Raw genomic sequence first — 27,979 nt, forward strand, 5'->3', positions numbered from 1 at the left:
GGTGATTATTCTTGAGAGTGCCATCTGCTAAACAAATAAATAATATTAAATATAAGTAGATAACACTTCACACTATAATACTTATTATTCTAGTAAATTCACGGTGTCTGAACATCATAATGCTGTGCACGCATCATATAATAATTAAATCTCATAATTAATTAAGAAGTAACTAACTAACTATAAATACTTGTAACAAGGAGATCCTAACCGTATATAAGAACTCATTGTTATAAGATTGGCCCTAAAGATAAAGAATAATATTTTATTTTCAATTTGAATATTGACGCGATGAGAAAATAATCGAATCAGACAGATAAGAGAATGAAGTAAAGTAAGAACCGTCGGCCTTCGACCCAACAGCAAATATGTATAAAGTTATAAAATAAAAATAATGCATTAGAAAGAATGAGACATTGAGAGATTCTATGATTCTACAACGATCCCGCGTGTGAGAGGAGGTCTTACGCGGTAGGTAGGTAACCTATATCAGATCTATGACGTCGTAGAACTGTTTTTTCTCGGCGGATAATCGGGTCTTCTATCGATCCACGCACAATCTTTTCCTTTTTAATTACTTTAAAAAGAATTAAATCTGTATTTTCTTCTCCTTGTATTACTCAAATTTATTAACAGTCAAAAATTTTTTCAAGTAAGTATACACCTTTAATTTCTTGTGCAATATCTATATCCAAACATTAACTAGAATTAAATTTTAAATAGCCGCTTCGAAGGGTATTTTAATAGAGATATACTTCGCGTGAAGATACAAATGAATTGTATTTTTATATTTTCAATAGAAATAGGTTCGTATCCGGAACAACGCCATATATACACATCTATTACTTACAATCAGTTATCGGTAAGAAAATGTAAGCCACCAACAACCTTCACAAAATGTCTAGTACGGATTGCTTAGACATAATTTTCACAGAGATTTCTAAGTCATTAAGTAATGAAATATTTGAAGTGAAATTTTCTTTAGCGTCATTGTGTACGACGACAACGAAAAAGCGAGACTGTAAAACAGACAGACACACAAGCAAATTCATAAGATTTAACGTGGGAGAAAATGAGATAGGAAGCAGTGTTTTGGTACCAGGCGATCATAGTTGATGAAGAGATTGTCTATTATACATATTACGCGAGTATACCTTAATATATTCTGACGTAATGCGCACGACTACATATACAACAGGAGAACATAATATGATAGCGGTGATAGTAATGTCTCTCATAGCCATTAAAGTCATTTGTCATTTTAGCAATATGTACCAGGACTTCATTTGCAGTTTAGAGCTTCATGCAGGATCCAGGTTTCACTTCTGACATGTTTCTACGCACACAATTTCATTGATTTCAGAATAACGATGGAATAGAGCGCGATCAAACACTATCAAAAATGTTACGCTAACATCAAACCGACGTCTGTAATATCTCATAACGCGGCCATCTCATAACAAATATAATCATATTTGAACGTCAAACACAGTAAATTGCTTTTCCTCTACTGCGACTAACATTTTCATAGACAGAGCTTCACAATACTTCAAACACCAATAGCGCTTAAATTAATATTTTTTCCTTCAATTACCCATTTTAAGAAAATACCGCTCATATTGGAAGTTATTACAGCAGCCTATTGTAACTCTCTAAGAAAAAAGCGGCCAAGTGCGAGTCGGACTCGCCCATGAAGGGTACCGTAGCAGTAAGTACCATATTATAAAAATAATATAGAAAGGAAAATGATATTAAATTATTTTAATGAAAAAGATATAAAATCTTTAGATTCTAGATCTCGTTCAAACCACTGTCAGTGGAAGTTTGCATGGTAATGTACATCATATATTTTTTTTAGTTTTATCATTTTTTTATTTTAGAAGTAACAGGGGGGGGGACACGTTTTACCATTGGAAGTGTCTCTCACGACAACAGTTCAGATTGGAAAAAAATGATATTATTAGATCTTAATATCATGTTTGAAGACCTATCCATAGATAGTTATGGGTAGACACGTATGGGTTTGAAAAAAAATTTTTTGAGTTTCAGTTCTATGTATGGGGAACCCCCAAAATTTATTGGTTCTTTGTATTTTTGTGTGAAAATGTAAGTGCGGTTCACAGAATACTTCTACTTATTAAGTTTCAACAGTATAGTTCTCATAGTTTTGGAAAAAAGTGGCAGTGACATACACGGACAGACAGACAGACATGACGAATCTTTAGGGTTCAGATTTTTGCCATTTGGCTACGGAACCCTAAAAGGCGATTCATTCGATTGTATAAAACGTGCAGTCATTGATAGATTGACAGATGACGGCTATATTCTTGTAAAACGGCTATATTCTTGTGTTCGGAGATAGCCGAATAGCTTTCAAACTTTAATAAAGTTTGAAAGCATAATCCGGCTTAATAAGCCGGATTATGCTTCGTCGTTACTAGTCGTTATTATGTCAAATCTCACTGCACGTTTCATACTAAACCAAATTTCAATTTTTACTTAAGGCAGTCCCACCTCTTATTACGTAGTATTTACATACTTTTTGGTCTAACATAGACATTTATGAGTACATTTTAGTAAGAAGAATGAAACCTGGCGCAGACCATGTATAAGACGTTATCACTTGTCAAATTTCATAGTTGTAGCACAGCGGAAAATACCCTATAAATTTTCATTGATAAGAGTATCGAAATATACGTTTTTGTGGCATAAGCATAAACGGCCGTATTATTTTTTACGTTAACTTATTTTTTTTCACAGCTACAAGAGATTTGATTATATTATTTTAATTTCATCTCGATACCTCCACGCGTTGCAGAGACAAAGGGTCTTGACAGACAGACGGACTAGAAATTGCTTATTAGGATTACGTTCGTATAAATGTCTATTTATTTTCTGTATGCTAAGCGTCGTACTTCATTCAAGTTTGTACATTTTAATTTATAGGTTAAGTTCATGGGCCTAGAACTATTAAGCTACGGCCCCACCTGCGCGTCAAGTAAGCGGGAAGCGGAACGCGATATGGGAGCGTCCATAACGTGAATCTGTACGTTCACACCTACATGACTACGACGCGAATCCCGAAGCTCATTTATTGGTGCATTCTTGCTGAAGTTTCACGTCTTTTTACTGGAATTTAAATTGTGGTTATGATATTCTGACAATTAACATCGGAGTCTTATTCAGATGAAAACCTTTTATTGTATGCCCTTGCGGTACAAACCACACGGAAAGTACGGTTATAAAATATTATGTTTTAATAGCTAATACCCACGACTCCATTCGAGTGGATTTAGGTTTGTTAACTACGTCACAGGAACTACACGAGTCTGGAAGTCTACTCGCAAAATCGAAAACGATACATTCGGAACGATACGATAATACCCCGTAATATATCGCACCTACCCTACTCTAACAAATGTTCGTATTCCATATCGTTTATCGTAAACACATCGTAACGATAGACTAATATTTTAATTTTTTACGATATTAGAGTGAATTAATTAAGCTTTGTCACTGCCAAGTGTCAAACGTCAAAACATAGTTCAGGCGCTAAGGACCAAGCCAGACTCTGCACCACCAATTTGCATCATTTAGACAAAATGTAAATATTCAAAAATTATGTAATGAATATAATATGACCATTTAAAATTGAATAAATAATACAAAACTTTCGGAAAAAAAAATGTTAAAAAAAGTAACTCAACCCTTCTCTTCGACAGGCGGCCATTTGCATTACTTTCTACGCATAAACGATCAACAAAATGACTTGGTAGTAAAAAATCCTGTTGAATAATAAAACACATATTATAATTATTTTAATAATATTTATTAAGTATTTATATTGTTGGGCAAATATATCTATACAACGTGAAACAATAATAGCAACGACAGTCTAGAAGGTGTCGTTGAGATTATCGTAAAAGTGACGCTTGATTATTTGTCAAATTCGAATATTCGTCTCTGACATTTTAAACTAAGAGTAGGGTTAGGACTGATAATATCAAAAAATGTTTCGTTCATTCAATCATCGTTTCGACATTGAATACGATGTAACTAAGAGTAGGATTCGACACGACCATGCAACGATATATCGAATATCGATTTTAGGAGTAGCAACCACCCTACTCGTTATCGTATCGTTCCGAGTGTATTGTTGTCGATTTTGCGAGTAGACCGCCTGCAGACGCGGTCAAATCGCACTGCAGTCGAGTACATATAGGTGTGTACGGCGCCATTTTATTATCATTCTGATGTTCCCGCTTCGCAGTCGCTTTTGTCGCGCAGGTCTGGATGTAGCTTAACTGTAGCTTCAAGTCGACGCATAGCGATATTTTCCGCCACATACTTTAAATCTTAATTAAATATTAAATTTGTAGTTTAATCATAAAAGTATTACTTATTTGTAATTAAGTATTTACATGTGTCACGCCAAATCTTTGACCTGGCACAGTTATGTAAGTTATGTACTCGAATCAGACTCAGTTCTTATTATATCGTACGTACCTAAGATTACACAATAATTATATTAAATAGTTTAATGTAGTAAGGTTAGATACCCAAATATGTAAAGGTATGGGCAGATATTTTCAAAAAATATATCAATAAGTAAGTAAACTTGATACCACCAGGACAACATGTTTTAATTTAATCGTTCTTTTTTCAATACAATAACGGCTTAACAAATAAACTTGGTATAAATGTAAACCTGAGAATAAACCAAGAATATGCAAACCGTTTACAAATAGACATTTTTCGTATGATTGGTTTATTCGGATTTATTTCCTGCATTTATTTGTAAGGCTGCTTGACACGAAAAGTTGAGAATTATCATTATATTGACAGTTTTGTCAGCGATATAGTAAGGATTTTGCATATTCTTGTATCGTAATAAATCTCAGGTATAACTTTATGCCAAGTTTATTTGTAAGCCCGTTAATGTTTAAGGCGAAGAATAAGCAGAAAACACGCAAACAAAGTGTTTTTAGACAAGTTTTGTGGTGAAAATATAGCATTTGGAGCTGTGAACACTACTTTATCCTGTTACACATGCCCTTAAGTCTTACTTGTAGGTTGCTAATGCTTGCTGTTAGTTCCACTTAACACTCCAGAGCTATTATGAATTACCAGTTTTGTTTGCAGTTAAACAAGTTTTTTCTCGGCATGATGCATTTGTTTAGTATACTACGCTCATAAAAGTTGTTCTTATAGCTTTTACTTTTTTGTGTTGGCACATTTATTAAGATTTACTAATCTTAATAAATGTGTGTAATCAATAACGAGGATTGTAAGCAATGAAACTGTTTGCCCCTGTTAAAATGCTAAATTTTCGACGCAAGAATTTTGAAAATATTGGCTTTGTTAGATAGGAGCCGTGAACTCATATCGCTCAAGGTCGCCGGTATTTAGTGTCGCCTTAAGGGTTTATCCTTTTATTTGTATATTATTTCAACTTACACCATTTATGAAATTTTCTTTGAAAATACTATAAACAATAGTTTCGTTGATGAAATGATGTTTGGTTCTTTTTTTATGACAGTAAGGGACGAGACGCGCAGGACGTTCAACTGATGGTAATTGATACGCCCTGCCCATTACACTGTAATGCCGATCAGGATTCTTGAAAAACCCAAGTCACCTTGAGACCGAAACACATTAATGCTTACACATTACTGCTTCACGGCAGAAAAAGGCGCCTTTGTGGTACCCACAATCTGGCCGGCATCCTGTGCAAAGTAGCCTCGCAATGTCAAAAGATATACCTATAGTTTTGTATAAACAAAACTATATTTATTCATGACAAGTTTATTGTAAGATAAACTTTATCTAGTATCGTAACCTATTTAACGCTCTGTCTTTAAATTTAATACTCTGTGTCCCAATATCTATACTACATCCGTATTTCTCGGGGCAGACGTAAAAGGTACATTAACACAATTTAGGCGCTTGGAAATATAAAAATATCTTACGGAAAGACTTCTTTGTGTTAAATTCCTTTTATTGTTCCGTTAACTTGTTTCATTGGACGCCATTTCTTCGTCTTTCTGTCATGTTTATGAGTTTACTTGTAGTAGTTTAAGTGTGAATACAAATCTAAGTTGTTTAAAAGTATTTTTGCGAAACTCTCCCACGAGAGATGAGGAACTTTTTTCTGAATATTTCATAAAGTCACTTCGATAATCGTGTATTTGCTTGTTGTTAAACATCTTATAAAACGATTGAGAACTGTTTCAGTTTAGTGGTGAGCTGATAAAATAGATATCAATGAGAACTGACACACCTTCGATTCCCGCTGAAAGAGTTTCCATTCTAACTATCTTCGTTAATCGCAAGGAGGTTAAGGTTATTAGGTTTACATTTGAATTTGAGTGGACTGTTGAATAGAAGGAGGCTGGTAATTCGCCTGTAGAACTATACAGATAGATGCGATCGGTTATTGAGAAATTAGGAAGACATGCCTTAGCTTTACCGACGTGCAGGCGTGGTCGAGGATAATACGGCCGCCTGCTAGCTCGATGATAACAAAACAGTGTTAATCACAAGCGTTGCATAATCACTACCACTTACTGGTGGTTTAATTGTCATAATAATTAAGTAGGTATTAAAGTAAAAAATAAGCAGTTAGCACAATGCGTGTGCACAATAATCAGCGGGCTTGATTCGTACTTCATTCGCAGCGAGTCTCTGACCATTACAAGCTGGTGGATAGCGAGGTGTGATCGCATCTATTATACTAAAAGAAACAGATGGCGTTACCAATTAATATGTTTATTTTAAACGATGAAATTATTTAACTGATCTGTTTTCCCAAATTGAGCCCCAAAATCTAATAAAAAGAATATACAAAACCTGTCACTGTTTTAAACTTTAAGCGAATTTATCATTAAAAAACTTTCTCCTTTTCTAAATGTGTGTTTTTTTTTTTAATAATCCCGGTGATTCTACGACACAAGTTTAAAGTAATAAATAAAATTGTATTTTCATCTATCCTTGACAGGTGTGCCAATAGTCAAGCATATCTTGAAGTGGTTACTACGAGAATAACCACGTTGAAAGATTTCGTTACTTACGTCATGTAAATGCTGGCATTATTCTTAGTACATTTTAATTTAATGTAATCATATTGTAAATATAATGTAATATTATGTTGGTTATCTAACTCTGTAATTATGTTTGTACTGTTTCTTAAGGAGTCATGTATAAAATACTTATGCAATTATATTCTGATTAGTAAGTACATTATTAAGGGGGCACCGAGATTCTAGCAAAAGCAGGATGAAATCAGGCATGGCGAAATATGGCGGCAATCGACGTAAGAATTTCTGCCTTATCATTTAAAAAATACACATATTTTGAAAATATAAATTGTAATAATAAAATAAGGTTTTAATTTTTACTACTATTTATTTAAAAAAAAATGCGTGACTGATGTTTATTTTAGTCTTCAGATTTAACTTAAGATTTTTTCTTCCGACAAATCTACAGCTAATCCTAATGTATCCATACGATTTATATAGGAAGTGAATCTTTAAATATATTGTTTATCACTTACATAACCAGAGCTTTAATATTAACTGTAAAGAAAAGGAACGCATTTAGTTCACAATTACGTAGGGTTGCCTCGGCGTGGCCTTAAGATTAAAATTACCTTTTATCAAACTCGTGTAGGTCCTCCGACGTAAACTGACTGGTTACATCTAGCAGTTGCTGTATATGGTCGCTGCATACTCGGCTGTTTCTCCTGCCATCCTCTCCATCCCTGATCAGGATGGTGGAGCATCCTCCATAGTCCAGGGACAACGAGGGCTGCTGCACCACTATCGTTGTCCTGCCCGCAGGTACGGATGACGCGCTGTCCAGAGGATTGGCTGTTACGTGGACCTGTGCGGCTGGAGGCAATATGACCAATGAAAAATGACACTATTGTGATATTTTGTGCTTTTTAATTCTAATATAAAATTAATAAATTAAATTTAATCAAAAATAACGCCAGTTCTTCAACTAATTGTCAAAATCTAGCACATTATACTATAAATATAGGACCTGAATGCATATTTTAATCTTAATGCTCATTTTTATGTAAAAAAAAGTAAAAATTGCGTAGGTATCTAATAATAGCGCCATTGGACGAAAATTGAATGTTACAGGAATATCAAAATAACCCATTTACATGTACACAAATACCATCCAAGTTTGTAAAAAAATACTTATTATAATGCGCAATATATTTATCATGTTAATTAATATTGTAACATGCGAGTTTTTTGGCAGAAAATTGTCGAGTTTTTGCTCATAAATACGACTTTTTGCGCTTTTGATGTTTTCGTCAGATACATTTATATTTTTAATAAAGTTTTTTGGGTGTTCTAAAACTGTAGAAATATTTCCGTAGTCTTAATAAATGTTAAAACTTGTAAAATCACTTATAAATATTTTAAGTGGTTTCAATATGATTCCTTGTAATTAAAGTAATTATTATAATACAATCAACGTGTTACGTGACTGATATAATTACACGTTTCTATAAGCTAGTTTTTGTTACGCGGGGCGTAGGTAATGAGAAAAAAAAATTGTAAAAATAACGAGCAAACTCTTTGGGACTAATGAAAGTAAAAGAGAAATAGTTCATAATACGCTCAGAATTGTTGTGTTTTTCAAGAATCCTGAACAGCACTGCATTGCATCAATTACCTTCAGCTGAACGTCATGCTCGTCTCGTCCCTTATTGGCATAACAAATTTTGGACAGTTTTTCACTGAACACTTTATCTATGCGTGGCGTTGTATTCAAAGCGCAGTAAAACAATTTCAATATCTTTTGCTTTTAAGAAATTCAATTCTTTTGTTAGTTGTTTGTCGGAGTGTGTTGTCGTAAATAGATAAAATTTAATTGCTTTCGGTTATAAAGTATCTTATGAACTACGGAACAAGTTACAGTAAAACCCGTATAAGACGATGTCACAGGGACCCAACGAAAAACGCAAACGTAGTGTTATTATACTTACGTTATTCGCTTTGTTTCAAATAGCGTCTTAAATCATTAACAGCTGATAATGTCAGGGCATTTAACAAAATCGAAGTCGACTCATCTTCTTCATCTATATCACTTAGGCCTCTTTTTGTGTGTATTAAAAAGCCGTGGAATGAGCATCCTTGTGCGGTGCTTCCGGGACGATACGACATGGTAACAAAAAAAGCACGTACATCTTTCTGATTCGGCAACGCTCCTGTGATTCCTCTGGTGTTGCAAGAGAATGTGGGCGGTGGATCCTTTTCAATAAAAAAAAATTAGTCATCTACGTATGCATACCTGTAGATTGTCTTCTAGAAGACGGCGGTGGAACAGAATGTTGATGAGTAGAGGATCGTCTTCTCGTAGCTGCTGTAAATACCTCAGTACCTTCCAGTTGCCTCCTCAATTTTGCAACCTCGTCTTTATAATACTCTTGCTTCTCCATCTTTTGTTTATTCTTTATTCTGGATTCACTCCCTCTTCTGCTGACCGATTCAGGATCAAAATTGAAATGAGTTTCATATTTTGTTTGATTAATCTTCGGACTTTTTGGAGGTTCCATCTTTTCAAAGATTTGTTTGGAATTTGAGGGTCCACTTGCTTGTTGGCCGTTATGGTTTCTATTGCGGGGTTTGTCAGACTTTTTGATATGGTTGTGGTGGGGCTCTGGCAGGGGCACGTCGAAGACAAATCTAGCAGGACCAGGTCTGGGGGATTCTAACGTATCGGTTGCAGACTGGGGTATGGCATAAGAAGGTGGTTCAAACTCGCAGCTATTCTGGGCGCGATGATAGTGTGGTGGGGCAGTGCTGGGTGGATTAGGATTAGTCGCTGGGGTGTCGACGTCGATGAGGTTGGCCGGGGGAGGGTCGGGAGGATCTGGCTCGGCGTCCATGGAATCATCTGTGCCGGTGATAGAGGTGAGCGCTGTGGCCGCAGAGTCCGTGCTGGTGTTGATGGTCTTGTCTGATGTGGTGCTGCTACCCATCACGACAACCTGCGCACAAACAGATTGTGTTCACCTTGATAATTTTATTTAACATTTTTATGTTTTTATATGAAAGAGACGGACAAACGAGCGTTCGCCACCACCGCCCACATTCTCTTGCAACGCCAGAGGAAACAGAGGAGCGTGTCCGGCCTTTAAAGAAGGTGTACGAGCTTGTTGAAGGTACCTATGTCTTATCGTCACAGACACACCTCACCAGGAGGCTTATTCCACAGCTTTGTTGTACGTGGAAGTAAAGAACTTTGTATGATGATAACTGCGAGGTGAAAATTCTCAATTTTTAGTTTTAATGCAAATTGTAAATTACACCTATTATCATTGCATCGGAATTGATTGACTGACCATATAAACTTTCAATCTCACAATTTTTGCTGCATCGTGGCGGATAAAATATTTGAACATTATAAGTATATCCTAATACAATTTATTTAATTATTAGTAATTTAGCGCAAATCCACAATTCGCTGGAAAAAAGGGCTATTCGTGCAATTTATAATCTAGGTCCTAAAGAATCATTGAGAGCAAAATTTAAAGAAATTAACATCATAACTGTTGCTTCTCAATATATTCTCGATAATGTTATGTATGTACATAGACACATTAGGGAATTTGCTAGAAAATGGTATAATCATAATGATAGACATGAACTTATTATGCCTACTACACCGCTAGGTCAAGTTAGTAAGAATTTTGTGGGGTGATGTATATGCTTTTACATAATATCCCACCAAAACAAATGTATTACGAAATTCAAAAGAATTGTTGAAAAAGTTTATGTGGTAAAGGTTACTAAAGCATAAATGACTTTCTTAATGATACCACTGATTGCGAATGGAGCGACCGCCCTCAGGCTATTAATTAATAAGTTTTGTTGTACGATTTTACATTGTTACCATAATTCTATGAATATAAAAGAATCCGGCTGAGTTTCTTGCGCCTGTTCTTCTCAGGTCTGAGCCATACTTTTTAACCGACTTTAAAAAAGGAGGAGGATCTCCAATGGTATGTATTTTTATGTTTCTTACCTCAGAACTTTCGGATGGGTGAACTGATTTTGATAATTCTTGTTCTATTTGAAAGATGGTGCTTTCCGTATGGCCCCATTGCAGTTTGCAATTGGTCTGACAATGGTATCCATGAGAAAACCATAAAAGTCGTAATATTTGCTATAAGTATGTGCGCGATAAATGGACTCAAATTGCGCCAACCGGTTTCTATGATTATTTTTTTATTGGATCTTCAAAGATAGTTTGGTTAGATTCTGACTATGGGATCCATGGCAAAGTAACGGAACTCTTCAATTCTTAGGACAAAAAATACCAACACTCGGCCGAATCTTTTTTATTCTATTCGTATATTTCAGTCACCTACCGTAATGTCGTAGTCGAATATGATGATCAATGGAACTCCTTAACGACTTACAGTAAGGGTGGATAATAAGATTATATAAAATACCCTATTATTTTTATATCTATTGTTTTGGAATAGCTTTTTTTGGAGTTGGCTGTTTTTTTTAATTTTTTTTTCGATTGGGTGGTAGTTTTCGACTTTCAACTAATATCAAATTCATATCCTATTTTGAATAAAAATATCTGAATTTGAACTTGAATTCAAATGTTGTAATCTTAAGTGTTAATTCTACAAAAACTAAAATTTAACAAACGATATTCGTATGTTTTTATGTAAGATATACATCATAGTTTTGATCACCGTTGCCTACTTGTAACATCTGAGGAATCGCAAGAGGAGCGTATCCGACCTAAAAAAGCATCTAAGAAACTGACGTAATAATAAGAATTCGTAAAACCGAATACGTGATATTTGATACGTGGCGGGCCAGGATCGAAGTATTGCGTCATCGATACTATTTAATCTTACTAATTTTCAGATAAATTTGTAAGAATTTCCACACAAAAGAGACCAAATCTTCATTATGCGTTCCAGTAAAGACTAATTGAAGTGCTTTTCAATAAATTTCAACGTCCCTTTTTATATTAGCATACTATATTAAAGGTAGAAGATCCCTTTATATTATGGATGGATGATGGCTCGGTTCTGTTAATGTTTTATGCAAAATTTTATCAGCCATGAAGGACAAAGGTGGGACTCACTTGATGGTTCGCGAAATACTACAAAAGTGGATGACAAATGAAGATGTAAATGAATAGAAAATTTATTTTCTTCTGGAAATTTTTATGTGATATGAACCGATCGAAATTAAACTTCAGAGAAAGCCGCATTAAAACTGGCTTAGCCGTTTCTGAGATAAGCCCGCGCAAATAAACAGAAAAAGAAATAAAAGTATAAATAAAACTTTTTTGGCTTCAGTATACAGCAACAATTACTTTTTTTTTAATTCTCTTTAATATCCGATTTCAAGATTTAATGTTATTGTCCAGCCCATCGCCAAGATTTTTTCTGAATAACGTAAAATAATTATCTTTACTTTAATGCGCTTACAGTTTTAGAACTTACAAGGAATCACTTGAGTTCGGTAACAGTAAGCTGCTTGTGACACGCCATTTTAGTTGTTGTATTAAGCACGGTCCTAAGAGAGGTTGCATATTGTATGAGCTGAGTGGTCGTAGTTCTAATGTACATGTTGACACAAGCTGGGGTGCTCGAGGGTCTGTGTAGCGTTGCGGCTTTTAGTTACTTTTAAAACTTTCTCAAAATATAATCGGATGTTTTTATGATAAAAATGTAGAGACTTTTAGTATTGTTGATGTGAAACACACACAATATTATAGACAGGAATATCTCTAACGGAGATTTTTTTATGAAAATAAGGGACGATACGAGCAGGACATTCAGTTGATGGTAATTGATGCGCCTTACAATGCAGTGCCGCTTAGAAGTCTTGAAAAACCCAAAAATTCTGAGCGGCACTACAATTATTGCGCTCGTCACCTTGAGACATAAGATGGTAAGTCTCATTTGCCCAGTAATTTCATTAGCTATGGCGCCCTTCTGACTGAAACACAGTAATGCTTACACATTACTGCTTCACGGTAGAAATAGGCGCCGTTTTGGTACCAATTATCTAGCCGGCTTTCTGTGCAAAGCAGCCTCCCACTGGAGATACTTTACAAGATAGAAAAGGTAAGCGATTCTATGGTTTCGGATGCGACGCAATTATCTATTATGTTTTCTTGTAATTTTGTTATGGCAAATTATAGTGCAGACGATTACTGTAAAAAAACAAAGAGATATGTTCTTGTTTTTAAGTTTAGTTTAGTAGTAGTTAAGTGTTTTTAAGTTTAGTTTAGTAGTTATTTGTTGTAAGTTTAATAAGTATAATAATACTGTAAATCAGGCGATGTGTCGCCCTTGAGGTTCACGTGTCACGCGGGGGTCACAGAAGATCAGCGTTGCAACACACTTGTGTTGAAACACATGCTGAGTTTTCATATTTGTATATTTGGACGTTATTTCAGAAAAACGTTCCAAACCACAATCATGTCGAAATTGAGTTAAAAACACAAAACTGGTCACGTGGTTTATATTAACGGACTGACAAAAAATGGCAGCCCTACTGTCACTCTTTAAATGACATTATGACTTAGTAGCCGAACCTACATGTATGAGATACACTAATATTTATTAAACTTTAAAGACGAATTCCTTAAAATGCTATGTTTGTGGCTTGGAACGTTTTTCAGGATGTACGCCCATTTATTATTGCTTCATTTTGTTAATTGTGTGAGTTGAAATAAATGTTTTTTTTTTCTTTCAGATACCATAGACAACAGACGCATTGTCATCTGAGTGGTCAATTAAGGCCAGTTGTCACTTGCGCCTCTTAATATAACAAAATTGTCACCGAGCAACACAGATCGCACGCAAATCGCAGAACGTAATATACGCATAATATTATAAAAGTAAATTGAGATTTCATCAGTGGTCAACGATCTAATCGCCTCGCATTAAGTTCTCGGTGTAACGCCCCGCATAATCCTATCCTACACACGCCGAGAGGAAGTAACACGTACTTCAGAACCAGGAGTTCCTAGAGGTAGCGGGGGCCCCCAGCTGCAGACCATCGGGCCTCGGATTCTAAGGTACATCGGCCTATTATTTAGCCATAACTGATTTGCAATTTTAGAAATATCATGTTTTCCAACGCACGCGCTAATAATAGTTACTATATTAACTGAAAATTTTGATTGACAGGTCGTAAACAATCAGCTACGGTTGACGTGAGTGCACACATTGACAAATTAAAATTGGTCTCAAATTATTGGGATGTCAGATTGTCTATATGTTAGTATACTCTAAGTCTTTCGAGAAATATTAAAGCGCACTTGAACAGTAAAATCAACCAGTAACCATCACGGAAAATTCTACATCGCTCTCTCATGTGGTCAGGCACTATAGATAGAATACATTTATTTGTTTTTATTAATTACCAGTGGGAGGCTCCTTTGCACAGGATGCCAGCTAGATTATGGATACCACAACGGCGCCTTTTTCTGCTGTGAAACAGTAATGTGTTAGCATTACTGTCTGTCACTATGAAAGACGCCGTAGCTAGTAAAATTACTGGGCAAATGAGACTTAACATGTTATCTCTCAAGGTGACGAGCGCAATGTAGTGCCGATCAGAATTTTTGGGTTTTTCAAGAATCCTGAACGGCACTGGATTGTAATGGGCAGTACGTGTTAATTACCATCAGCTGAACGTCCTTCTCGTCTCGTCCCGTATTATCATAAAGAAAAACGGTAATGAAAAGCTTGGAAATAACTAGATAAATAAATACGATTTTGTATATCTTCTATAACACATATACCAACTTAAAAGGCCGGTACAACTCTTGTGACTCTACTGGTTATACGTGCATTGCTCAAAATAGAAGTTAGTTCTAAAGTCAATTAGTTCTAAAATCATTTTCGACATTTTATTCGATTCGGCGCTATTTTTTAGAAATCTATAATCATCCAAATGTTATGAGATGCCTTAAGCATTAATTTTGCTAAGATATGTCTCGTGAGTTCAACTCTGGAACGAGACTTCGGCGGTTCAACATCTCCTGAGTATACCTCGTGTAGAGGCAAACACCGAAGCTTTGGATGTAACTGGGGTCATAAATCGTTTGCTGTTAAATAAATCGCTTGAAAAATGTTCCACTGCTGTTTGAGCTGATTCCAGCAACTAAAATTCTACAACGAAAAACTTCAAAAGCGTTCTCTATCTAAATGTTTGGCGTTCCTTCACAACGCGGATTTCAATTTACTTTCTTTCACGTTTAATCAAATGATGTAACGTATTCCTTCATTTTATTTCGGCGATGATACGATCATCTTGACTGACTTGACTTGATCAAAATGTAATGTATATTCATAGGTACACAAATGAATTTTGCTAGAAACTGTCAAAATCATATTGTTAACATCATGAATAGACATAAACTTATAATGCCTGCTACTCGGCTAAGTCGAGTTAGTAGGTCTTTTCTGGGGCGATGTATATGTTTTTAAAACAAGATCCCAGACAATGTTCAAAACAAAAGTATTACGATATTCAAAATAATTGTTATAAAAAGTTTGTGTGGTTAATGATAATACAACATAAATGACTTTCTTAATGATGCCACAGATTGGGAATGGAGCGACCGCCCTCAGGTTATTAAATAATAAGTTTAATTGTACAATATTACTTTATGAGTATATTTTTTGATGTAAAATAGCCCGCTGAGTTTGTTGCGCCCATTCTTCTCAGGTCTGAGGCATTCTTTTTGGAATGGGTGGTAGTTTTTGGCTTTCAATAAGTGATGTCATTATCCTATTATGAAAAAAAAAATGAATTTAAATCTTTAATCTCTTTAATTAAAAAAGAACGGGTATGCAAAAGATCTTGTGATTCGTTTTATGTTGTAAGTACGCATAGTCAGCGGTAATCATTTATCATCGGGTGACCCAAACCTACATTTGTCCTCATCAAACGATAAACATATAGAACTAGGTTCTGGAAACCCAGCCTAGCTATCCAATACGAATATACCGCCATTATTTTTATTATGGTATGAGGAAGGACCATCATAATTTAGCCAATGTCAGGTTGCAGTTGGATACCAAGTATAGAGTATTTGTTTGGTGATGATGAATTGATAAAATTATCCAAAATATTACTAACAAAATGCAATATGAAAAGACTATAAAACTCTTATGACTAAATGTTCAAAACTATCTCATATATATTTAATTTAAATTAAATGATCGAATTACACGGGGTGAACATTTGTAAATTTAAATAAAAGTTTATTTAAATAACAGTCCGGCTACTTTCTAACTAAATCCGACACATGAAAGTGCACGTTAAGGCCAGGCTTATAAATTAGTTTTCATTCACAAACTCAATCTAAATATAAGTGATCGAGTTCTATTCGTTCCGGCACAAACTTCGAGCCTCGGCTACTCGACAACATTAATAATTCCACAGACTGATTTATTTATTGCTAGCAATTTATTTTTACTTCGCATGCTTATAAGTTGAAGCTATAAATAAGGGTAATATTTTGTGATGGAATACTTTGCTAACAAGGGTTTGGTTCACCTGGTTTCTATTTTCTACCATCTAGCATCACTTTCAATTTATCAAAAACTATGTTTATACTTACGGTAGGGAAAACAGATATTTTTAGAGCAATGCCATAATACCTTTATTTAATAGGGGTTAAAGTATGAAATTCTCGTTTTATTGTAATAGGTACTTCAAATTGACATAGAACCTTCATGGTTTGAGATTTTTGACATGCCACCTATGTAGTTCTTAAAAAATGTGCAACATTCCATTATCGACTTTCGGTTGTTTTTTTATTCAGCTTAGACAAGAAAGATGGATACTTCAAAAATTCGAGTGATTTTTGAATACGAGTTCCGACGCGCCACTAACGCAGAAGAAACAGCTCGCAATATCAATGTCGCGTTTGGAGAGGGGCTGCTAATGAGATGCGATTTTGGTTTTAGGAAGAACGAACCACGCGGAAGACCGCCCACATAGGTGAATAAAAATGAATTGAAAGAGATGGTGGAAGGCGATTCGAGCCAAACTATCCAGAAAATTAAATTATGTATGTAGTACCAGTGGGACGCCCCTTTACACGGATGCCGGCTAGATAATGGGTACCTTACTTACAATACTATGACTACATAAAATTAAAACTATCATTACGTGGAAGCGAACCTAAAATACTGGCAGCATTTCCGCGTTGGATAGCTAGGCTGATCCGTTGACCGAGATAGCTGCCAGCGCTTGGGTTTCCAGTAGTCTTATTGAGGCGCGAAGATAGTATTTTGAACATTCTCCGCGCCTCTGGGCCCTACGGGCCAAGTGTCTCGACACCAAAGGGCACAAAGAGGTATGACTCACTGAGACCAACGTATTTGCGACGCTTGCCGTCTTCGGCAGTCGAAGCAGCAGCCCCAGCACCAATTGACGTAACTTGGACATGAGAAGGAGCCAGAGTGTCGACGCATGTCGCGTCCCACACCAGCGCCCTTCCATCAGGACGCTTGCCATCGCGGCGGATAATACCATTTGGCTCTAAAACAGCTGGTATATTAAGAGCGGCAAATGCCCTGCGGATAATATAATATAAGTAAGTATATTGTATTAAATATATCTTACTATTGCAACCCAAATTTACAAACGCTTACGTCTAGTTTGGGGCAGGATAATTTGTGTCAAAGTGCGTCAATATAATATTTAATTTCAACGCTTTTAACTTTTAACACTATTCATATATTCTATGCACCTCACAAACTAATTTATTATTGTATATCCCATACATAACAAATTAGTTTGTAATATTACAGACATTGTAAAATACTATATTTGATTCAAGAGAGCGGCCGTTGGGTTTCTTTTCACAAGCTCTACTTTTTCTAAACTCACCTTTGAAGTATATCCTTTCCATTACTAATAAAATAATAAAAAAAAAAACTAAAAAACACGCTTTGGTTAAGGAGGTAATGGTTGAAATTTAAAATGAACATCTTTTCCTGCCTTATCGATGATAAATGATAAAATTATAAAAATTAACAAAAATCTTATTTTGCAAATTCAAAAATGCAAAAATCTTCTTTTGCAAATTGAAAAATGGAAAAATTTTATCAAATTAATGTAGGGATCGGTCCTCGATAAATCTACGAATATTGAACGAAATCTGGCCGTTTTTAAATCGCGCCCAAATGAGTCGGTTTCAAACAAACAACCATACAGGTGAAGCTAATAAAAAGCGTGTAAAAAAATCATCGAAATCGGTTGGCGCGATATACGTAAGTTTGTCACGCACATACTTATAGCAAATATAATTCATTTTTTCATGGGACCATACGGGAAGCAACAGTTTTCAAATAAAAAAAAAGAATTATTAAAAACGGTTCACCTAGTTTTGAGGCAACAAACATTGAAATTGAATTGAAAACCTAGCCCTTTTTTTAAGTAGGTTAAAATTTTTTATTAACGGTATCATTATTCACCTGACCAAACTGTTTTATCATTTGCGTATTCATTCATTGTAATTCATGCTTGTCTGAGAAAATTCGTGTTATACTTAAATAGCTGGTTACATTTATCTTATTGTTAATAATTATTATGAATCAGAAGACAACCCTTTGATGTACACCTAAATAATTATCATTCAATATCTCAATGAATAAATCCCTCCGTAGCCATTGTTAGTGAAAGGTCGAGTCTATAATTACTGTTTCAGATTTCTGCAATATTGGCTCGCTATTAAATATATTAAGGCGAAAACACATTGTGCGACTAGAGTCCACATAAACAGAGAAACAATATTACACATATATTAACATAAGTTACTAGTGGAAGGCTCCTTTGCACAGGATGCCGGCTTGATTATGGGTAACACAACGGCGCCTTTTAATAATTATTGTGTTTCGGTCAGAAGGGCGGCGTAGCTAGTGAGATTACTGGGCAAATCAGACTTAACATCTAATGTCTCAAAGAGAGAGCGCAATTGTAGTGTCACTCAGAATTTTTGGCGGAATCCTGAGCGGCACTCCATTGTTAGGGCAGGTCGTATCAAGTACCATCAGCTGAACGTCCTACTCGTCTTGTCTTGTTATAATATCAGAAAAATAATATGTAACTTATTCGGGTTGATACCAGCAGCCCAATTTCAGTATACAAAATGTCAATATACAAATATCCAACCGTATCATATTGACGTGCATCGTCCACAACCGTGCGTTTTGCTAGAAACTTCTGGCCTCGTACAGTCACTTTTTTATATATAAGAGGGGGCAAACGGGCAAGAGGCTCACGGGATGGGGAGAGGTGAGGCAACCGCCCATGGACATCCGCAACAACAGGTGTCAATAAATGCATTTTAAGGTGGGAGTATGCTTTTTTCTTTAAGATCCCTCAGTCGTTATCGCAGCCGATAATTGATTCCACAAAGTGGTTGTGCGAGGCAAGAAATTTCTTGCAAAACGCGCGGTTGTGGAATGCCACTTTGTGGAATCAATTACTGGCTTCTGATTTAAGCCGATACGACTTAGGGACCTTCAAGAGTAGAGCATACTCCCACCTCAAAGGCTAGAAATGCATCTTTTGACCCTTGGTCTTGCGGATGGACTTTCAATATGTCCTATCTAGCATCTCGTCAGGGACCCCTTGAAATAGTGATTCTAACTACTACTAAGACTAAAGCAACTGTCTACTTCAAATGTCACGAGGGGCTGCTGAAAACGAGTGTTCTCTTGGTGTCTTCTATACTGACCAACAATATACTGAGTCAGCTCCTTAAGCAGGGAATCACGCGCACACAGTTATTTAATTTATTTATTTTTAATTTTTATAATATTTGTTTAATTTAATTTAGTATTTTAAGATTTTAATTAATATTGTAAATTGTTGTGTTTTGTGTGAGTGTTTTTTGGAGTTTATTGGAGTTTACTCCTTAAGAATCGATTTTCATATAAGGCGCCCGGTATGAGAAAAATATGGAGAGTAAAATCAGCTCATCAAAATGTCATAGTAACGGTTTTGGTGCGCATCATTTCTCGCGCACCTTTCACTTTCTTGTATTTTTAAGCTTTATTATATTATTGAAATTGATTTATTATTATACTTTCATAAAGTTAAGTGAAAATTCTATAAATTATGGAAGAAAGTGGTGTAAATACTGAAACTACTAGTGCCGGAAAATCTGATAAGCACGTGGGTACTAAGTATGTTACAATTGATACATTAATATGACATGTATTGTATATATAAACATGTGTGCTTTGTATTTATTTAATATTGAATTATCAATATAGTTGATACAAATTTATATGAGCTATGCACATAATTAAATGTTTAATTTTATATGGAGAGTATATATAGCGCATTTCACGCCAAATAGACAATTTTTAACCTATCCTATTATTTTATTTTTTAATATCTATATTTTTTTTTAAATTAATACGCTTTTATTATTTTCTGCTGTATGTATGTTTGTAACCGACTCCATTGGACTTGATTTTGTTTAGTACCTGTTCAAAAACAATCGTTCTTGAGCAGTAAACTCCAGTCGTGCGTCGGAGCTAACACACACTTTTTTTTAATTGCTAATAAAGTGTTTTCTATTCCTATTTTTCTACTATCTTATGAAGCTGGTTTATAAATTTGCAATTATAGTCGACAGTCTGTGAAAGGCTTAATCACCCCTTCTTGAAGCGATATCAAATCAAGTCGGATTGACACTGATCGGAAACGAGTTATTAATGGAAATTTTACACTGAGTGGCATCCTAATTGAGTGACATCGATTACTCGATGTTGTTCACAGAGCTCCCAGTATTGCTTCAATAACAATCACAGTGATTAAATAAAAGATGTTAAATAAAAGCATCCTTTCGCTCGATAGCTTTATTTACATAATTATTTATACAGCTTCATAAACTGTGAAAGTAATAATATCACTGAATTGTATAAATACCGCTGGACAGGCTGTTCCATATGTTTGACATCAAATATTTTGTGCCTATTTGAAGCGCCACTTGCGAGTGTCCAGAGAACTAATTTTGACGTATAATACAAATGGCTGCGAAGGAACGTACAATACTCTGTAGTACTTTTTCATTTTGAATTAATTTCGTTCGTTGTCCGTGTTATATATATTTCAAAAATCAACGTAATAAAGTACCCATTTTTTTTTGTAAATAGTTTCCCACCATCTATCGATGTTTGCTGAGGTTGTCTTTAGTAATTTTAGTACCGCAGACTCACGCTACATGGCCAACAGCGCCAAAATGGCGAATATCAAACAGGCAAAAAAGCACTTTGACAGCTGTCAGTCCAGTGGTATATAATGAATAATATATCAGTGAATAATATTAATAGAAATGGAATTCAATATATTTTAATCAGCATAAAAGGTCAACCACCAGACTACCACCACAATAACTTTGTTTAGGGTGAATTTGATAGAATAAGACGTGAAATAATGTCGCGGATGTTTTTAACAGCAAAGTCGTTCGACAAAGGCAAACCAATATAGGCTAGGATATTTTGCTTAACTTTATTGGAATATCTTACATTATTATAATTTACTGTGTGTAGGGATTCAATTTTATGAATTAATAATCAGGCAAACAACTCTGTGATAATAACTCCCTTCTAATGGTTAAAGAATTTATAAACTCTGTTAAATATTTCTTAAGTTTATTCATTACATATAAAATATAAGCTAAAGAAATGTCTTTTATTTATCCATTTTTTTATTATTGCAATTTTGTTGAGACTTTTAAAACTACTTTAGCATGGATGAAGTATCAAGTAGATTTGTCATGTGCGTAAAAATAAATCAAAAAATATACAGTATGTCCAGTTTCATACCTATTAGAAGTACAAATAAGCCAAATTTGAACAAATTTCAGAAAGTCACTTTTTTTTCGCTGTCCACTTCACGAAAAATACCACCAATATGAGATAGATAATATCTTAATATATATAAATCTCGTGTCACAATGTTTGTCCTCAATGGACTCGTAAACTAATGAACGGATTTTAATGGTGATTACTTCATGGAGTGCAGTTTGGTCCAACTTGAGAGATAGGATAGTTTTTATTTCGATTTGGGATTCATAATTATTTTTATTTCCAATATTTGTTTTGTTTGGACATATTTTCTGTGAGAGTATTTTTGACGCGCGGTTTGACAGTTCTCCTGTGAAACAATTTCATTATAACAACAAGGAGCATATTATTATGTTACAATGAAAAATTATTGACAAATTCATCAAAAACGGTATTTTATTTATTATGTACAGAACAACGTCTGTCTGGTCAGCTAGTCTTAATATATATAAATCTCGTGTCACAATGTTGGTCCTCAATGGACTCCTAAACTAATGAACGGACTTTAATGGTGATTACTTCATGGAGTGCAGTTTGGTCCAACTTGAGAGATAGGGTAGTTTTTATTTCGATTTGGGACCCATAAATATTTTTATTTTCAATATTTGTTTTGTATGGACATATTTTCTATGAGAGAATTTAGTGACGCACGGTTTGACAGTTCCGCTGTGAAACAATTTCATTCTAACAGGGAGCATATTTACGAAATAATTTTTGATGTTTTGAAATATAAAACAGTTATTTTTTTACTATCTACAGAACAACGTCTGTCAGGGCAGCTAGTAATATATATAAATTACGTGACACGTTGTTTGTCCGCGATGAACTCCTAAACTAATAATCGGATTTAAATGGGGATTGCTTCATTGAGTGCAATTTAGTCCAACTTGAGAGATAGGACACTTTTTATTTCGATTTGGGACTCATGATTATTTATATTTCTAATATTTGTTTTGTATGGACATATTTTCTATAAGAGAATTTATTGACGCACGGTTTGACAGTTCCGCTGTGAAATAGTTTTTTACGACATAATTCTTGATGTTATGAAATATTATTGACAATTTCCTATAAAACAGTATTTTCTTTTATTATCTACAGAATAACGACTGTCGGGCCAGCTAGTATAATATATAATATGATGATAACAATTAACATTTATATGCATTATTTCTAATATTATGTAATACCCGTTGGTAAAACACGCATGCTTATCTAGGAGTTGGATTCAATCTTGTACATTAAACATTTGGCATAGAATCCTTACGTAACTATTTTTCGATCTATCTTGAAGTGAATATATTATACTCGTATCTGATGTAAATATGCCCCGCGTTATACCAAGGCCAGTGACAGTTCATCGCAGATCGAATACACCGCTGTCACCATCGTAAGTAGGTAATGTTTAATAGCTGCGTCGAGACGAGCTGGCAAATATTTGTAGATTATTATTATAGCCTTTGTTAGGAAATGACACGACTCCACGATGACACTTCGATGTACTCGTACCATAGACAAAATTGATTCATGACCCAGTGTGCTGATAACTTTTTTACAATTATAAAATTTTTCATAAAATTTTGATATCAAATTTTATTTGTGTATAAATCCTAGAAGTAAGGGTTATCACTTTAAAAAAAACATAAGAAATTGTTTATATTTACAAGAACGACATCTCAAGTCAATTTCCTAATATGCAAATATTATCAGTTGAGCAGGTTATCAACTGGAAAGTAGATCCTGTTGATGAAGCCTTTTGGTTACCAGGTCTCTGTCGACGCCCCTCTCGGAACGTCCGACCATTGCCTGGTCAGGAGTGTAGTGCCTATCCGACGCCAACGTCGCAGACCACCAGCGACCCGCCGCGTTTGGCACTACAAGTCAGCAGATTGGGATAGGATGCGTTCCTTTTTTGCATCCTACCCTTGGGGCAGGGTTTGTTTCCCTTCGGATGATCCTAGTGCCTGCGCCGTTGCAGTAGCCGATATGATACTGCAGGGCATGGATATTTTTATACCAAGCTCTGTAGTACCGATCGGTGGCAGATCACAGCCCTGGTTCGATGCGTCAGTTAAAGCAGCATCTGACTGCAAAAAACAGGCGTATCGAACTTGGGTTGCGGCGCTGGGCTCAAAGGATCCGAACTGCAAAGTTCTGAAGAGGAAATATAACCGTGCCTCCAGATTTTTTAAGCGGCAAATCGCCCGTGCGAAATCGAAGCACGCCGTCAAAATTGGCGAGCAGCTTTCCAGTTACCCGACCGGAACACGCAAGTTCTGGTCGTTGTCAAAAGCTACTCTTGGTAACTTCAACCAGTCGACCATGCCGCCGTTGCACATGAGGAATGACACCCTGGCCCATACGGCAAAAGAGAAAGCCGATCTCCTGTGCACTCTTTTTGCCTCCAACTCGACCCTTGACGACAACGGAAAAACACCGCCGACCATCCCGCGGTGTCAGAGCTCCATGCCTGAAGTAAAGTTCCGACAGAAAACTGTTAGGCGAGCTCTGTTTTCGTTGGACGTCAGGAAGTCGGGCGGGCCGGATGGCATTTCTCCAATCGTGCTTAGAATGTGTGCCCCTGAGTTGACGCCGGTGCTAACGCGTTTATCCCGGCACTCTTATTCAAAAGGCGTAGTCCCTGATTCATGGAAGTCAGCCCTTGTCCATCCGATCCCAAAAAAAGGAGACAGTTCGGATCCGGCAAACTACAGGCCTATTGCTATTACCTCCCTACACTCCAAAATCATGGAGAGCATAATTAACCGCCAGCTCTTGGTATACCTTGAGGGTCACCAGTTGATTAACGACCGGCAGTACGGCTTTCGCCATGGTCGGTCGACTGGCGATCTTCTGGTATACCTAACACATAGATGGGCGGCGGCTATTGAAAGCAAGGGGGAAGGCCTGGCAGTTGGTCTGGATATAGCGAAGGCCTTTGATCGTGTATGGCAGGCGCTCCTCGCAAAACTTCCATCATTTGGGCTTCCCGAGAGCTTATGCAAGTGGACCTCCAGCTTCCTCACAGGGCGCAGCATACAGGTCGTTATCGACGGTTATTGCTCGAATCCCAAGCCCGTGAACGCTGGAGTGCCCCAAGGCTGTGTGCTATCTCCCACGCTGTTTCTTCTGCATATCAATGATATGTTGGACACCGCCAACATGCATTGCTATGCAGACGACAGCACTGGTGATGCCGTATACACGGGCCATGCAAGTCTCTCTCGGGAAAACGTCGACCAGTGCCGGGAGAAACTTGTGTCTTCTATCGAGTCCTCTCTCGAGAAGGTCGCAGAATGGGGTAAGTTGAACCTTGTCCAATTTAACCCCCAGAAGACTGAAGTTTGCGCGTTTACCACTAATTGCCGTATCACCGCTCTTCGAGAACACTTCCCTTAAAGCCTCGCCTAGTATCGGAATACTGGGTCTCGAAATCTCGAGCAATTGTCAATTCCGTGGCCATCTGGAGGGCAAAGCCAAACTGGCTTCAAAGAAACTGGGCGTCATAAATAGAGCACGGCAATACTTCAAGCCGGCCCATATTCTAGCGCTCTACAAAGCGCAGGTCCGGCCTCACATGGAGTATTGCTGTCATCTCTGGTCTGGCGCACCCCAGTATCAGCTTGATCCATTTGACCGCGTGCAACGCAGAGCAGCTCGAATTGTCGGGGACGGAGTACTCTGTGAACGGCTGGATCACTTGGCGTTGCGTAGAGACGTCGCTTCATTGTGTGTCTTCTACCGCATTTATCAAGGGGAGTGTTCCGAAGAGCTGTTCAACCTGATTCCTGCCGCCGAATTTCACCTTCGCACGACACGCCACAAGTTACGATATCATCCCCACCATCTGGATGTGTGGCGGTCCTCCACAGTGGGGTTTTCAAGGAGCTTTCTTCCTCGTACCACGAAGCTGTGGAATGAGCTTCCTTGTGCGGTGTTTCCGGGACGATACGACATGGGTACCTTCAAGAAAAGCGCGTACACCTTCCTTAAAGGCCGGCAACGCTCTTGTGATTCCTCTGGTGTTGCAGGAGAGTGTGGGCGGCGGTGATCACTTAACACCAGGTGACCCGTACGCTCGTTTGTCCTCCTATTCCATAAAAAAAAAGCCACAACCTGAGAGTTGAACAAAGCATACCAGATTTTATGACGATACGCCACTCGAACGGTTGGCAGAGCACTGACACCGAACACCAGAGGTCACGGGTTCGAGTCCCGTATCGTTCATAAAATTTTGTTTTCAAATTTCATTTGTGTCAAAAACTGATATAGTGATCACCGCCATCCACATTCTCTTGCAACAGCAGAGGTCCAGTTACCAGTGGGAGGCTCTTTTGCACAGGATGCCGGCTAGATTATTAACTGTTTCAGAATCTTTAATAGAGGATTTAAAGCATGGGTGTAGATAAAAACAGTTACATACCACGCGTCACTAAATTGTTCAATATGTATAATTGTGATAGCCGATTTGATATTTTTATGGTAGTTACAAAAAGCAGAAAAATTGCGTTCGCAAAGGATTTTATGAAATCTTAAGGATAGTTTAGTGTAATTATCTTTAAATCTACGTTCATATAAGTGTTTCTATTCTAAGTCTATAGTTATAGTTAAATCAAATTTCTTTCTCTTTGTGGAAGCTTGTAATTGGCATTTAGAATTATGTTTACTTGACTGATATGTAAATGTTGCTTTAAGCTCACCAAATAAAATAAAACAACGGCGCCTATAGAAAAAGTCGTGAAGCTGTAATGTATAAGCATTATTGTGTTTCGGTATAAAGGGCGCCGTAGCTAGGAACATTACAGAGCAAATGAGACTTAACTTAACACATGTCTCAAGGTGACAAGCAGTTTTTTCAGAATCCTGATCGGCACTGCATTGTAATGGGCAGGACGTATCAATTACTATCAGCTGAACGTCCTGCTTGTCTCGTCCCTTTCTGTCATGCAAAGAAAAGGAATCTCAGGAGAATTTCTGGCCTTTTAGAAGATGTCAGGTATTTCGCCATTTTTATTAAACGGGGTGAAAGGAAACATTGTTACTGCACAGGTGAGAAAGGGTGCTGGGGTTCCCGCATAATGCCTTTATTTTATTTACGGTATGAGTGGATCGATATATCTACTGTATTGTACTATATGTATGTACTCATTAACTCTTGTTTTTACTTATTAATTTGTATTTTTTTGACTTACTGGTGTAAGTATAGTATGTAGTATAGTCTGATTTATAATATTTCAAGTTTAGTTTCGCTAGTTAAAATGTAATAAATATTTGCTTAAAGATGTATTTTTTCAAAATTTCCTTTTGTGATAAAATAAACAAACACAACAAAAGATTATTATTATCACAGAAAATGTTATTCAACGATGCACACAATATGCAGTTGCTATCAATTTTTATTCAGGCGTTTCAGATTGTAGTAGTACTAGCTAGCCCAGCAAACGTTGTATTGCCATATAAAGTAATAAAAAAATTTTGGGGTAAAACGAAATAGTTGACGACCGATTCGTCATGAAAATTTGAATTTGTATGCATTTTCTGATGCTGGATCATAATAAAATAAAAATAAACAAAAATGTAAAAAAAGTATATTTGGGGGTGGGTGACACTTATCATTTAGGGGTATGAAAAATAGATGTTGGCCGATTCTCAGATCTACCCGATATACACACAAATTTTCAAACAAATTGGTTTAGCCGTTTCGGAGGATTTTGGTAAAAAACACCGGGACACGGGAATTTTATATTTATGATTGCATACATCACTGTAAGAACTTATTCTCCTTTGGCTTGATAAAACAAAATTCCTCAAAAAAATTATTCCCCGTGCTATTTTACGTTTGTCACTAAATTTTATTTAAACTTAAAAAAAATGGGCAAGGGCGAGTCGGACTCGCCCATGAAGATCCGTAGCAGCAAGCAATATAAAAGTTAATCTAGTTCTTTGTAACGATTTATGACGTATTAAAAAAAAACTAACCAATGTTCGATACAAATACTGAGTTGTGCGTCCGTAGGGATTTTTTTCTAGCAGCGTTTGTGGTGAAGTTGCGCGGGAAGGAGCACAACCCGGGAGTTCTGTGCTGCTTAA

General features: G+C 36.3%; 1 protein-coding gene across 1 annotated transcript in view; it reads right to left on the bottom strand.

Moving 5' to 3' along the window:
* LOC126969794 (uncharacterized) overlaps nucleotides 1-27,979 on the bottom strand; it is a 251,226-nt gene that overhangs the window by 47,615 nt on the left and 175,632 nt on the right. The window contains exons 2-3 of the mRNA XM_050815361.1: nucleotides 9,310-10,009; nucleotides 7,649-7,889 (exon numbers count right to left, since the gene is read on the bottom strand). Of these exons, the coding sequence (XP_050671318.1) occupies nucleotides 7,649-7,889; nucleotides 9,310-10,000 (932 nt within the window). The 5' untranslated portion in view covers nucleotides 10,001-10,009. The remainder of the gene's footprint in view (nucleotides 1-7,648; nucleotides 7,890-9,309; nucleotides 10,010-27,979) is intronic.

The sequence above is a fragment of the Leptidea sinapis genome, chromosome 19 (assembly GCF_905404315.1).
Source record: "Leptidea sinapis chromosome 19, ilLepSina1.1, whole genome shotgun sequence".
NCBI classification, from domain to species: domain Eukaryota; kingdom Metazoa; phylum Arthropoda; class Insecta; order Lepidoptera; family Pieridae; genus Leptidea; species Leptidea sinapis.